General features: G+C 43.8%; 1 protein-coding gene across 4 annotated transcripts in view; it reads left to right on the top strand.

Annotated features, from left to right (window-relative positions):
* KCNH5 (potassium voltage-gated channel subfamily H member 5) overlaps positions 1-15990 on the top strand; it is a 240159-nt gene that overhangs the window by 196721 nt on the left and 27448 nt on the right. The window contains exon 11 of one of the 4 annotated variants that reach the window (XM_043549514.1): positions 6559-7013. The exons of 2 other annotated variants lie outside the window; for them this stretch is intronic. In XM_043549514.1, coding sequence (XP_043405449.1) covers positions 6559-6576 — 18 coding nt within the window. In that variant the 3' untranslated portion in view covers positions 6577-7013. Of the gene's footprint in view, positions 1-6558; positions 7014-15990 lie in introns of those variants that run through there. One more of the 4 variants, XM_043549513.1, reaches the window with a different exon arrangement.

Raw genomic sequence — 15990 nt, forward strand, 5'->3', positions numbered from 1 at the left:
TTTGGCAGTGGGACCAGTGTGCTCCACAAGGTGGGGTGCAATATAAGGGGTGGCTGCACAGATACAGATGTGCAATGCAGAACCGAGTTCCCTGCTTGCTAACCCCTAGGGACCAGGAGGTGCAGTCTGGCGAGCGCCCACAGTGTGGCTGCATGGAGCACTTAGACATGGATCCTCTGTGTTACAGCCACGGTAGTTACTATGCAGGGGCTGTAGTAATGGCGGTGGAGTGCCTATGCAGCCACTTGACACCCTGCTGGTAATGGTGGGAGAATTCTTTTCACCGGTGGAATTACCCAGAGCAAAGCCTGGTATTTGGACTGAGCGTTGGAAGGGAAAATTTGTGCCAGGAGGATTTTCTTGCTGTGGCTGAAAGCAAAGAGGAGCTGAATTTCATAGTGAAGCTTATAAAGAAAGATATGTAGATTGGCTTTCACGGGAGAGGAGAGAGAGATCTCTGTTGGGTACGTAGGGCAGCAGTAAATATGAATGGATTGGCAGTAAAAGGTTCTGAAGAACGTGGCTATGTGGAATCATACCTGATGTCTATCTGTAGCTTCTCAACATCCAGGATTTGGTGGGGGGAAAGGCCTTTTCCTAAAAGAACAATGCTGGGATATTCAGCCAGTCTGGTGCAGGGATTTCCTGTGCTTCATTCCTAGGCACTAGATAGATTTTTATGCTCTTAAACACCATACCCCAATCCAAAATCCTATTAAGTAAGTGACTTCAGTGGGTTTTGGATTAAGTTCCATCGGCAGAAAATGTTCATGCTTCCCCTTGGGTTCTCTACTAGGGACAAAACTGCTAGTTTAAAGGTTCATTTCTTAGAAAATGTGGCCCTAACTATCCAACAGATGGTCCCATCAAGTGGGCAGAAGCAGTCGATCAGGTCACAAGAGACTGGACTGACAGGGCTGCACAATTGTATGACAGCAATTTGTGCAGTAGTCATTTAACCTAAAGGGAAAGAAAATCATTCTCTCCTTTAATTGATTTGAACAGAAATCCTTTTTTAGTTAAGTCATCGCTTCCAAGAGTCACCATTTAATTATAACAAACATCAACTGCTGGCTCTTCTGTGCTCAAGAAGATGGTTGTTTGTTTGCTCTCACTGCAGCAAACGCAGAGGTACAGAGAATTGTTCCCCCATCTGGTTTATTGCTTTACATGCACGCACGCATTTCTAAAGCACTCTTTGCTTCAGCAAGCATTAAGATTTAGTCCACAGACTGTACAGCAATTGAGGCATTTAAAAGGCTAATAAATTAGTAATAGTACTAAGCCTGAAAGGTTAGTTCCACATGACAAGAAAAGAGACAGACACATTGAGGTGGAGAAATAATGTTTTCTCACTCCCCAATAATATCCAGAGACCTGGCATGTTGAATAACTAACTTAACAGAGCTGTGCAGCGTGGTATTACCAACTCAAGATATTTTGTTGTTGTTGGTTAGATAGTTCATCCATCACAATAAATTTATGGGCCCATAAAATAAGAGTGGCTGCTAGCTTTTCAACCTGCAGCGATCTCTCCTGCTCAGAATGGCGAAGTGACTTTTAACCTGCAGTTGCAAAGTGTTGCATCTTTCTTTGTGTGCTGAAATGCTCATGCCACATCTAACATCACTAATCCGGACTGCAAGGCAGGAACAGAACTTGGAACTTTTTCCAAGTAGAGAAAATAATTAAACTAGAAATATTCTTGAAAACTGCAATGAGATTCATGTCCATCTCTGAAAACTAAAGGTTAAAGACCAGTGCTTGGAAGGGCCCATCAATCAGTTACTATCTTCCGATGTGGGAGAGAATATTTATAACATGTAATTCATGAAATGCCTTTTGAGAATCTGTGCTCTTTGGATTAGGGCCTTGTTTTACAAGCTTGGCCTGTGGAGCCATCAGAGCAATCAGACCCTGGCGAGTGGAGTTAAAAAAAAATTGTTAGTAAAGAGTCAAACACACAAAAATGAACATACTATTGGCCGCCAACATTTTACAAGACCTATTTTGAGTCAGCAAATAGGTTCCTGAAGAAAACAAGTACTTAGTTCAAATATTTTTAAATACACAGGTTTCCAGTTCTTGCTACCACTTCCACCTATACCAACTAGTGGCAAAATCCTCAGGTAGCAGCGAGACTGTCATATATTATATATTTTGTACGGTGTGCATTACAGTATGGGGTGTTGCCATTGACTTCAGTGAGGCCATATTTCACCCGTGTTTTTTAAATATGAATGATTGCATACTGTTATTTTCCACAGTATCTGATCCAGTGCACAGGATAGATGGTGCTTAGGGACTGAAAAAGGGGTGTGTGATGAATGAGACTGTGCCTATAGGATCTCTGGCATATTCACTGTTGGAATGTGTGTTAGAGAATGAGGCATAGGAATGCAAAGAGAGAGAGGATACATTTAAGGCAGTTGGAATGTCTTTATATATATAAATATATAATGGCTGATGTATAATTCATCTAACACAGTTTAAACATATGAGGTTATTTGCCTGCAGATCCTCAGGTCATGTCATGTCATGGCCCATTGTTTTTCTCTATACTTGAAATTAGAACAATTTCTTTTTTAATCAGTTCCCTGTTTTTTGCTAGTGATTTTTAATCTTAGACCTTAAAAATACCATTGTTTTCATTTAAGCCAAATATTTGTATCTCTTCATATTCATATTAACGTCTTTGTTGGTATCCACATTCTTGTCCATTTTGGAGGCTTTCCTGAAAGCAAACTAAATGAGCATGTGGATTTAAGAACATATTAAAATTGGGGAACCTAGAACTATATAACCTCCAGAGTTCATGCATAGTTCCATCTGCTTAAAAGTGTCCTGGGGATCTCTGATACTTTTGCATGTTTGCTGTGAAAAATCATTCAGCACGGTGACAGTCTACTTTGCATACAATTGTTCCCATTTTATTCAATGCAGTTTTGCCATTTATAATGAGCCTTTGTGTTGTGAGTTTATTGCATTTTTCAAAGTAGATTCTGCACTCAGCTTTTCTTTGGGAATTGGTTGATAAAGAACATAGCGTGGTGGATGTAGACTTCCTCCTTGTTAAAGGGTTCCAAAGACTTGCCTTTGAGACTAAGATCAAATTACTGGTCTCATTTAATCTAGGACTTTGGGCTAAATGGAATGGAATCTTTTGGGATGAGGCATTAGACCAATACAATTTTATGTTGGATGACTAATACTAAACTTTTTTTGGTCACTCCTCATATGTGCATCATTTGAGTGTTTTGTAAGAAATACTGTAAGGATGCTGAGGGGCTTTGCCACCCATTTGGGGTTGGGAGGAGATTACCAAGAGGTATATTAAGTATAAACTGCAGTGGTGAACTATAAAAACTTGCCACTTTTCCCTTAAATTAATACAGTTACCATAGTATTCACTCATACTCCCCTATACTTTAATATAGGATGCTGTAAACACTACAGTAAGGTTATTTAGGTCAGTTTGTGAGTCCCCGCATTTACATTAGGCAGCAGTTACTCAGACTTAGTCCAATTAAAGTTGATGGGGTTATTTGCGTTCACAGTCTAGTCCTTATATAACTCAGGCAATTGGTGAGCTTTCCTATTCCTGAGATAAGCTGCCTCACCCCGTTGGTGAATCCTTAGAAACGGTGACTCACTGCTTGTCCTGTGACAGTGATTCCTCTTTTGAGGTGTCACCAGTGGTGACAAAAACAGAACCCATTTTGGTTAAATAATTTTCCACAGCATTATTAATTAAAAGAAGCTGTCCACGAATAATGGAAATAGATTAGTCACTGAAAGATCCTGTGGAATTCATGTCTCTGTCTCCATGAATGAAAACAGACCACCACGTGTATTCTGGCACTGCATCCTGGCAATCCCGGTGACCAAACCTGTCATTGTTGATGTTTTTCTTTCTTATACGGAGCATGATCCTCTGCTCATTTTAAGTCGGCGGCACAGGATCAAGACTGTATGAAGTCAGAACCAATAGCTCAGTTTCTATTTTGGCTTATAGAGCTTGCTGGGCCTTTGACTCTGGGTTCATTTTCAAACTGTGGGTGGCTCGTGCCTAATCAGTATTCATTTGACCCACTTCTTGTTGATATCAATTCAGTTCAAATACTCAGACAAAAACATTTTTGTTCCTTTATATGTTTTTGGGCCATGGGTTATCCAACCAGTCACTCGCCACTTTGACCCAAGGCAGGGATGCTTAGAAGGCTTCTTGCACTCAGCTTTGTGAAACGTACCTGCCCTTTCGTTTACCAAAGGCAAAGACAACAACTTCAGTCACAGCCCTCACTTTGGGATGGCTAGTAACTGGCATTTGGCCTATGACAGCAGCAAACTGCAACCCATTCAGCTGGGCTAGCAAGTGACTAGGGTGGGAATGGAGCCAATGAGGGGGAGTGGAGCCTGCCTCTTCCCACCCACTTGTTCCAGTGTAAGCAAGTGCTCAACGCATTCTTACTACTGTGTGCTCGGACCCTAGGCCCAGGAGCCTGGTGGGCATGAATATAAAGGGGAGCTCACTCCCTCTTGTATTCCTCATCAGTGCATAATCCAAGTCACAATTTAGCCTTGCTTTTGGAGTTCACCACACTTACCTCTCCATCCCCATGTGCAAAAGGAACGATTGTTTTACACTGTCCCTTCCCTTCCTCGCCCCTTAGCTGTCCTTGTTCTAGCTCGATGTGCTCTCCAGGGAAGTGAGGTCCTATAGATACAGGTTAGCTAGACTGTAGGGTAGAGCAGCCATGCTGGACAAAAATCAATATGATTTCATTTTCTTCACATCCTAACAGACCTCATGGTATCCTTTATGACCTTAAGAAGCTTTTGTTTATGACAAAAACGTTTTATCACCTGTTTTTGTTTTAGTGACAATTCCTTCCAGGTTCTTCCTCTAGAACCTGCCGTTATGTTAGCTTCTGATCCTAGTCACTTAACTTCTGAGTGGTGAAGAGCTACTGCATCTAATGGCACTTAATTACGGTGCTGCACTCTGAGGTTAGACTGTGATGTTTGCAGTGAAGCATTGTGTCAGTATCCAATCAGGTGGCATCTCTCTGACCCCATCTCATGACAAAGGGCCCAATTCTGCAACCTTTAGCCACTCTGAGTACGCAATGGGTATGTCTACACAGTAAGTGAGGGTGTGATTGTAGCATGACTAGGCAGTGCCCATGCCAACTTTAATGTAACCTGCACAGATAACAGCAGTAATGTAGGCATGGTGGCATGGGCTTTTATATGGACTAGCCACCGGAGTATTTACCAGCTCCCTGGGCTTGATTTCTTGTTGCTAGACCATGCTACCTTGTTCTACACAACTATTGTTACCTGTGCTAGCTAGATTAAAGCTAGCATGGGTATGTTTGTCTGTGAGACAATCACACCCTCATTTGCCATGTAGACACTCCCTTTAGCCACATGAGCAGGCCCATCTGCTGCAGTTTAAAGTTACTGAATCAGGCTCAGAGTTTCTCAGCAGCTCTGTCCTCCAATCTCTTGGCTGATGAGGGATGCCTCGCATTTTTGCACCCCTTCTAGGACACAGAGATTTGAATTTGAGGTGGCCAAAGCAGGGAAGTGGGTCATTGGAGGGCTGTGGATGTCTCCGCCAGGTACAAGAACAGCATACAGATTCAAAGAGAAAACTGCTCTGGCTTTAATGTCACCCCAGTGGGCCGCTGCAGAAAGTTGTGGGAGCACACCTGCTCCTGCACCCGCTCCAGGGTGCAGCGTGTTCCCCACCCCAGGCGTTTGGCCAGCTCCGTGAGTTGATGCGAAGATGGGTGACAGGTTTGTAGTCCTGCCTCCTCCTTCCCCCTCAGGTACTCAGATACCAGGGGGATGGACTAAAAACCTAGCTAGCTAGCAGCTCAGGGAGGGAATGCAGTCATACCTGCCTTTGCATGAGCTGCACAAGGGAGAGGGGGAAGGCTCCTAACGTGCTCTCACTGTGCTAATACTCACATAGGGGCCAGGCACAGTCTGCCCTGTAGATTGTATGTTTGAAGCTCACGAAAGCTTATGCTCAAATAATTTGTTAGTCTCTAAGGTGCCACAAGTCCTCCTTTTCTTTTTATGTTTGAAGTGTAAACTGATCCAGAGGTTAACCAATGTGCTAACGGTTTTAATGATATCCCAAGGCCACATTAATCCTGTAAGGGACTAGCTGGCTCCTTTTCTACTCTGGATGTAATCACTCTGTTAAATACCTACTCTAGAGGTCTGAATCCTGCTTGCATTTAAGCAAGTGGAAAAATACCCAGTGACTCCACTGACAGCAGGACTGGCCCAACTAGTAACCCTTGGCCACACCAAGGGTGGCCTGTTAATTTTTAAGAGTTACAAAATTTCTCCTCCAAAATGTAAAACAAAAGAGCCTTTGATTTCATTTGTCAGGACAATATTTCAGTGGTGATTTTTACTGGAGAATACAAGCCTGTTACAGTGCTTTTCCTTCAAGGGTCGTTTAATGTTTTAATGTTTAATGTTACTTATGTGCATACAGACTGGAAAAAAAATCACATCTTTTTTTGCATGTTTCAGAGTCAGATCATCAGCTGATGTAAATGGAGTTATGCTGATTGACACCAGTGGAGGATTTAGCTCTCTGATCTCTTTTTCAACCACATGAAGAAATGCAATCTGAATGGGTTAACAAATCTATTAATCCGTAATATGTAAGAGACCGAGCTCATTCATAGAAAAACAGGTTAAAGTCAATTACAATGGTCACTTACACATGACTGAAAATTAATTACGTTAGCTTGTAGTTAGTTAAATTTATGAAGTTACACTGTGGGACCATCCAGCTCCAGGGTGATTTATTAAGGTGCACTATTTGTAAATTAATACCTATTTTATTCTGTTAACAATGCTCTCAAAATTAACGGATGCTTCTTATTTCACCCAAGCATTATGTAGGCTATCAAGTAACATTGATCAAAGATGGTTCTGTACACGACCTGCATGACAACTTAAATAAATAAAGGGGTTTATTTTAAGTTTTTGACCCTTTAAACATTTTTTAAAAAATAATGTTATGGTGTTTCTTCTCTGTTGCGTGAAACTGATACTTTCATCTCTCTCTTCCGCAGTTGGGAGGGAATAAGAGTATGCTGTGCTGCAGAAAGTGGAGGACCAATATCTCCATTTTAATTTTGTTTATTGACAGTAAGATAGCTTGGGTATTGCTCTCCTTTGATATTATTGAAAAAAAAAACCCAACAGCGCAACTAGCAGCAAACTCCAGCAAAACTCCACTTCCAACACAGTCCAATAGGTGGGACATTCTACATCCAAACCATCCTGTATAAACAATCACCTCCATCCTCTTTAAAAAGTCAGGCAAACAGATGGTCCTTGCAGATCCAGCTCTTTCAGACCAAAGCTGGAAGCTGCTTCCACAGCTGAAAACACTACCGCCTGCCCCTTTTCTGTTAAATGCAGGAAACTGCTACTCAAGGCTCTCCTCCTACCTCAACTGCAGCGGTATGGCATTGAGAGAGTCGGCTGGTCCCACTCAAGTAGCTTTTGCCATTCGTGAGTAATGAGCCCATCCCAATCTTGTGGTGATAAAATCTTTAAACCACAGTATCATATATTCTACTTATTTATGGATACAGACATGTGGTGTGAATTTGTGTATGTATGTGGGTAGGGTAGTAACTCTTAATCTGTGGGAATTCACTGTTTGGGGGAATGAAAAATATAATCATCTGGATCTTTTTTGTTTGGGCCTCACTTATTGGGCTGGGACAGAACCACTGAGAGCAGATTTTTGAAAAAGAATCTTGATTGCCACTTTAATCTCTCCCTCACTGGCAAATCATTCTGCTAGTATTTTGTTGACTCTGGTTCTCTAGGTTGTTCTGCTACTATAATACTTTCCCACCTCATGGGTCTTCACTTAGTAGCTAGGAGCTCTATTTCTGTTCACAAATCGGTCTTTTGAGTCTAGAAATATGGTGCTTGGATTCTTCTTCAGTTAGGCACATATCCAAAAGAAGTAGAGAGGGGTTTTTACAAGGAATTTGGTTCATTTTGCTGCCCATTGATTGTGCTGAAGAACTGCCCTGTCAGGTCTATGAAAACAGTAGAGTTCAATAAAGCTTATTGGTTGAATGGTGGCAGTTCAAAGGGGAGAGCCTTCCTTGTCTGTACGTGTGTGGTGGGGGAGGGATAGAGAAATCCAAGAACACTACGGAGGAATTCTTATTGAATAGAAAACAAAGCTAATGCTTAGAAAGCCGTTTGGGTTAACTGGGAACAGGAGCATATCAGACAATCACTGCAAGCCTTCTACAAGCGCCTTGCCTCAGATTTTGCCTCATGTGGAATAACCCATAGGAGAACTAAAGCTGGGTGGAAAAAATCCATTTAGTTGAGAACATGGGTTTTTCAACACATCATGTGGTCAGGGAGGTGGGGTTGGTTTGCTACCCACAGAACAGACAGGATATCCCTGCCCTATGTGAAATCCCTTGCATCTCAGGACATCTGTGTGTAGCTCCAGATAATCAATGCTGCTTCTCCGATCTTGGGTTTCCAGTGCCTCCCAAAGAGCCATGCTACCATGGCTTCCTCACCTGTGCCTAGCCCAGTGCATCCAGGGGACTTTGAAGGTGTGGAACCAGAGGACATTTATGATACTGCTGAGAGAAGCCAGTTTACTCTGCAGTATCCCTGCTGGCTTCCAGAAGATTGGCACTTCTGAAAGTGATTCCCCTATAGTTCTGCCCTACCCCTGACCAACTATGGAACCGTCCCCACTCAAAACCCACAGAAGTTCAAGTAAGCAGAGTGTGCGTAGACAGGATCCCATGGGGAAGGAGGACCAAGTCTATATTACCTCAGCCTCCTTTCAGACATCCTTTCACCCAAAGCTGTAGAATATCAAGGTTGGAAGGGACCTCAGGAGGTCATCTAGTCCAACGCCCTGCTCAAAGCAGGACCAATCCCCAACTAAATCATCCCAGCCAGGGCTTTGTCAAGCCGGACCTTGAAAACCTCTAAGGAAGGAGACTCCACCACCTTCCTAGGTAACCCATTCCAGTGCTTCACCACCCTCCTAGTGAACAAGTTTTTCCTAACATCCAACCTAAACCTCCCCCACTGCAACTTGAGACCATTACTCCTTGTTCTGTCATCTGCTACCACTGAGAACAGTCTAGATCCATCCTCTTTGGAACCCCCCTTCAGGTAGTTGAAAGCAGCTATCAAATCCCCCCTCATTCTTCTCTTCTGCAGACTAAACAATCTCAGTTCCCTCAGCCTCTCCTCATAAGTCATGTGCTCCAGCCCCCTAATCATTTTTGTTGCCCTCCGCTGGACTCTTTCCAATTTTTTCACATCCTTCTTGTAGTGTGGGGCCCAAAACTGGACACAGTACTCCAGATGAGGCCTCTCCAGTGTCGAATAGAGGGGAATGATCACGTCCCTCAATCTGCTGGCAATGCCCCTACTTATACAGCCTATAGCGGTGCTGGACTCACCCCTGCGGCACCTCCTGCTGGTCATCCAGGGAATTAGCGTTCCAGCCTCTGGAATGCCCTCTGCAGGCTGGTGTCCCGCTTGCTGCTGGGGCCCAAGTCCCTCCTGAACCCCAGTGCCCCCTTTCATGCCGAGGTGCTGCCACCTGCAGTACCCCACACAGATCTGGGTCTCCCCTTCCAGGGAACCCCCAACCCTCTACCCCCACCTCGCCTCAGTCTATGGCCACTGCCAGTCATCCCCTAGCCCCTGTTCCCTGGGGCCGACTGCAGTGTAAGCGCCACTCATCATAGGCGAGGGGGGGTTTGGACCTGCCGCCTCTGCCTACCCCTTGGGCTGCCCTCTGCAACCCCAGTACCTATTTGGCCTTCCACTAGGCCTGCAGCCTGGGGGTTTCCAAGCCAGAGCTCCCCAGCTCCTCTGGCCTTTCCCCAGCCCTGCTCAATCTCAGGTAGCTTGGTATGCTCCCAGCAGCCAGATCCGTCCCTCACAACAGGCTAGAAAGAGGGTCCTTCTGCTTCTGGCTTCACTGGCTTTTATAGGGCCAGCTGGAAATGAAGACAGAGAGGACTGTGGGAGAAGAGGAGTATATGAATAAACAGTATGAGAAAAATAATGCACTGATAAGAGGCATTCTTTCTTAAATGCAGTGGCTCAGCTTCTGTTTACCTTCCAGCATGATGTTCATTACTCCAGTATTAGTGGTCCCAGTTTATTTGCAGGACTTTCCACAAGTTCCCTGCCGATACTGACAGTTATTCCCACAACAAGAGCTGGTTGAATGTAAGTCAGTCATTTAGAAACCACTTTTCCAGGCTTTCCCTGCACAGCTCTTAAACTGATATAGCTTACTAATCACAGCAACATGCTAACACTAAAAAGGGACCAACCAACTGGTGATTGCTAAGTTTGAAGGGATGGGCTGGTTTTGTTTTTGGTTTTTTATTTTAACTAAGATTAATGGGTTAACGCAAACTTTTCGGGAAAGTTTCTTTTTCCCTCCATATATAATTTAACATTTTCCAGCACGTAGCATTTCTTTGCAGTGATAACCAGTGCAAAAGTCGTGTTCAGTTAAGGTAAATGTTAAGCATAAGGGGTTCACACTGGCTGTTGGAGACCACTGAAAAGGAAGTGACCAATTAAGGGTTAGCAGGCAGGAGGGTGCATTACAAATTGTTGTGAGCCATAAAACCAGCCTCTCTGTTAAGTCCATGGTTTTTAGTGTCCAGCAGATTTGTGAATTGTAGTTCGCAGGCTCATCTTTTGAAGGTGTTGTGCAGGTTTCCGTTGAGGATGAGGACTGAGAGGTCAAATATGATGCTTTATAAAATGTGTTTGCCCACGGGTGATATGGTGTTTTTGTCTTTTATCATTTTTCTGCGTGAGTTCATTAGGGATTGTAGTGATGTTGTGGCCTTTGATGCACTTGATGAGCTACACCACATGTTGGGATAGGCATGTGTGGGACCCAGGTATCTTGAAAGGCGTGTCGGAGGGGGGAGGGGGTTATTGATCATAGAAGCATAGGTTTTGCATCTGTTTTGACAGGGCCTGGTGCTGCTTTGAGTTGATGCGTCCTGGTCTGTGGGGAGCTTGCTTCTGACGATGGGTTTGGTGAGGTTGTGGGGTTGTTCGAAGGCCAGAACAGGGGGGTTGGGAAAAATTTCTTTCAGGATGTGATCCCCATCAAATATGGGTTGTAAGTGTTTGATGATACCCCATATGGGGTCTAGTGTGGTATGGTAGGTGACAACTATGGATATGCAATCAGTGGGAGATTTCCCCTCTCCCCATATTGAAGCAATTTCTTCTGGGATATTTGGGTGGCCCTGTTCATGGTGCGATCTACAGTACTTCTCTGGTGGAGTGTCCTTGTTTAGAGAAGGTGGTTATAAGTGTGTTTAGGTGTGTACCCTGGACTTTCTCTTCAGAGAAAATTAGACTCATAGACTTTAAGGCCAGAACGGACCATCACGATCCTCTAGTCTGACCTCTTGCACCTTGCAGCCACAGAACTTCATCTACCCACTCCTGCAATAGACCCCTAACCTGTGGCTGAGTTACTGAAGTCCTCAAATCATGATTCAAGTTACAGAGAAACCACCATTTACACTAGCCGAAACCTACAAGTGACCTGTGCCCCTTACTGCAGAGGAAGGCAAAAGCACCCCCCAGTCTCTGCCAGTCTGACCGAGGGGAAAATTCCTTCCCCACCCCAATTAGACGCTGAGTATTTAGGCAAGACTCACCAGCCAGACACCTGGGAAAGAATTCTCTGTACTAACTCAGAGCTCTCCCTATCCAGTGTCCCATTGCTGTTGGGGATATTTGCTGCTAGCAGTCGCAGATCGGCTGCATGCCATTGTAGGCAGTCTCATCATCTCATCCCCTCCATAAACTTACCAAGCTCAGTCTTTTTGCCCCCACTGCTCCCCTTGGAATGGTTAGAAACCATCTAATTTCTTGTTGATGGCCAGTTTATAACCATTTATTCTTATGTCAGCATTGGTGCTTCACTTAAATATTGCCTCTCCTGCCTGGTATTTAGGTTTTCCATTCCTCTGATCATCACAGTAGCTCTTCCCTGTGCCAGTTCCAGCTTGAATTCATCTTTCTTACACATGGGAGACCAGAACTGCACACAGTGTTCCACATGAGGTCTCACCAGTGCCTTGTATAATGGTAAAAAGAAAAGGAGGACTTGTGGCACCTTAGAGACTAACCAATTTATTTGAGCATAAGCTTTCGTGAGCTACTGAATGCATCCGATGAAGTGAGCTGTAGCTCACGAAAGCTTATGCTCAAATAAATTGGTTAGTCTCTAAGGTGCCACAAGTCCTCCTGTTCTTTTTGCGAATTCAGACTAACACGGCTGCTATCTGAAACTTGTATAATGGTACTAACGCTTCCCTGTCTTTACTGGAATACCTTGCCTCATGCATCCTAAGATTGCATAGCCTTTTTCACAGCCGCATCACACTGGCAGCTCATAGTCATTCTGTGATCAATCAATACACCAGGTCTTTCACTTCCTTTATCATTTCTAACTGATACATTTCCAGCTTATAACACAAATTCTTGTTGTTAGTCCTAAGTGCATGCACCTTGCACTTTGTGCTATTAAATTTCATCCCATTTCTCTTACTCCAGTTTTCAAAGTTATCCAGATCTTCTTGTATGGTATTCCAATCTCTTCTGCATTTGAAATACCTCCTAACTTTGTGTCATCTGCATAAGAACGGCCATACTGGGTCAGACCAAAGGTCCATCTAGCCCAGTATCCTGTCTTTCGATAGTTGCCAATGCCAGGAGCCCCAGAGGGAATGAACAGAACAGGTAATCAGCAAGTGATCCATCCCCTGTTGCCCATTCCCAGCTTCTGGCAAACAGGCTAGGGACACCATCACTGGCCATCCTGGTTAATAGCCATTGATGGACCTATCCTCTATGAACTTATCTACATTTTTGTTAATTCTGTTATAGTCTTGGCCTTCACAATATCCTCTGGCAAGGAGTTCCACAGGTTGACTGTGCGTTGTGTGAAAAAATACTTCCTTTTGTTTGTTTTAAACCTGCTGCCTATTAATTTGATTTGGTGAACCCTAGTTCTTGTGTTATGAGAAGGAGTAAATAACACTCCCTTATTTACTTTCTCCACACGAGTCATGATTTTGTAAACCTCTATCATATCCCCCCTTAGTCATCTCTTTTCCAAGCTGAAAAGTCCTAGTCTTATTAATCTCTCCTCAGATGGTGGCAGTTCCCTACACCTAATCATTTTTGTTGCCCAATTTCTGAACCTTTTCCAATTCCAATCTGTTTTGAGATGGGGTGACCAAATCTGCATGCAGTATTCAAGATGTGGGCATACCATGGATATATATAGAGGCAATGTGATATTTTCTGTCCTATCATCTATCCCTTTTTTAATCATTCCCAACATTCTGTTCGCTTTTTTGATTGCCGCTGCACATTGAGTGGATGTTTTCAGAGAACTATCCACAATGACTCCAAGATCTCTTTCTTGAATGGTAACAGCTAATGTAGACCCCATCCTTTTATATGTATTGTTGGGATTATGTTTTCCAATGTGCATTTCTTTGTATTTATCAACATTGAATTTCATCTTCCGTTTTGTTGCCCAGTTTTGTGAAATCCTTTTGTAGCTCTTTGCAGTCTGCTTGGGACTGAACTATCCTGGGACTTAACTATCTTGAATTGTTTTGTCATTATTGTTGGGTGTGCTTCAAGGCACTGGAGCGCTTGGTCCTACAGCGCATATTACCCAATGTGGAGAGAATTTTGAGCCTTGACCAAGCCGGCTTTTGCCAAGGCCGTAGCACATGCGACCAAGTACTCACGCTGACCACATTTGTTGAAAATGGCTTCCAGAGAAACTTGAAAACAGACACTGTTTTCATCAATCAAACAACAGCGTATGATACGGTATGGCAAACTGGCCTGTTCGTGAAGGTATCACGGGTCCTGCTACCTTGGGTCACAGGTGTCATTGAACTGTTCCTCCACGATAGGCAGTTCAGAGTCCATATGAGGGAGAAGACAAGTGCTTGGAGATGACAGAGCAATGGGTTATCCCAGGGCTTTATGCTTTCTCCAACCCTTTTAAATTAATGACCTGCCAACAACAGAGTCACGAAAGTTCATTTGTGCAGACGACATCTGTTGCGGTACCCAGGCCTGGACGTTTTACGAGCTTGATGCCACCTTAAACCAGGGCATGATAACGTTACCTGACTCCTGTAAGACTTGGCACCTCCAGCCAAGTGTCATAAAAACAGTCTCCAGTTTGTTCCATCTTCATCATGACAACGCAACCTGAGAATTTCATTGTTTATTTGAATGGTCAGAAGGTGAAGCATGAAGTAGAACCATTCTATTTAGGTGTGACCTTCGCCCACACACTGAGTTACCATGCCCACCTGAAGTAGACTAAAGTTAAAGACTGAAGAATAGCAGCTAAAGTTAAGACACGCAACAATCTTCTTGGCAAACTGGCAGGTTCATCATGGGGTGCTCATGCTCCAACTTTGCGGATGTCAGCTCTTCCCACCTCCTATTCAGTGGTGGAGTATTGCGCACCAGTCTGGAGTCGATCGTCACATACCAAACTGGTGGATACAAAGTTATATGCTGCCATGCGTATCCTCTCTGGCACCCTGCGTCCAACTCCACTCCCATTGCTTCCAGTTCTGAGCAGTATTGCTCCTCCTCATAGCTAACAAGAGGTTGCCACTGGCAAGTTACTGGAGAAAGTACGTGCCAACTCAAGCCTGCCGCTGCACAATGACCTTTCTAAATCACTGCTGCACGTTTGCCATCATGTCGCCCATTATGGTCTCATGCGCCACTCCAGGATGTTAGGGTGGAAACATTCTGGCGAGAGGAATGGATATTGGTTATAATCCCCAACCAGTCCCTCGTTGCCAACTCCACAATTTGCCCGCCTGGTTTTGACCTGCCCCATCGCCAATGGTCCCTGTTGAACAGGTTCCAGACCAGGCAAGGTCTTTGTGCAGCCAACCAGTATCGCTGGGGCCTTTGTGACAGCCCTTTGTGCAGCTGCAGCACAAAACAGCCAATGACGCACAGTGTCAGTGAATGCCTGCTGAATAGGTTCAGCGGTGGCCTCGAAGAACTGCATCACGCCACTGAAGATGCTGTTGCTTGGGTAGATGACTATGCACACACTAAACGAATAGTTTTGTCTCATCTGCAAATTTTACCACCTCACTGTTTACCCCTTTTTCCAGAAATTTGCAAATTTTATTAGTACACTTCCACTTTTTCAGCCAAGGTCATTAATAAAAATTTTAAATAAGATTGGTCCCAAGACCGATCCCTGAAGAACTCCACTAGTAACCTCCCTCCAGCCTGAGAGTTCATCTCTCAGCATGACTTTCACTAGTTCCTTACCCACCTTTCAGTTCTCATTATTAATCCCCATCTCCAATTTAACTTATAATTTCCCATGTGGAACTGTATCAAATGCCGTACTGGTATATTAGACCTACAGCATTTTCTTTGTCTAAAAAAACAGTTGTTTTCTCAAAGAAAGATATCAGGTTGGTCTGGCATGATCTATCTTTTGTAAAACCATGTTGTATTTTATCCCAATTACCGTTCACCTCTATGTCCTAACTGCTTTTTCTTTCAAAATTTGTTCTAAAGCCTTGCATACAATTGAGGTCAAACATACAGGCCTCTAGTTACGTGGATCACCATTTTTCTTTCTTAAAAATGGGTACAATATTAGTAGTTCTTCAGACATAGGATACAACGCCTGAGTTTACAGATTCATGAAAAATCCTTGACGTTGGGCTTGCAATTTCATGTGTCAATTCCTTTAATATTCTTGGATAGAGAGTACCCGGGCCCCCAGTTTAGTCCCATTAAACTGTTTGAGTTTGACTTCCACCTTGGATGTGGTAATTTCTATTTCCATATCCTCATTTCCATTAGCCA

The sequence above is a fragment of the Chelonia mydas genome, chromosome 6 (assembly GCF_015237465.2).
Source record: "Chelonia mydas isolate rCheMyd1 chromosome 6, rCheMyd1.pri.v2, whole genome shotgun sequence".
NCBI lineage: Eukaryota > Metazoa > Chordata > Testudines > Cheloniidae > Chelonia > Chelonia mydas.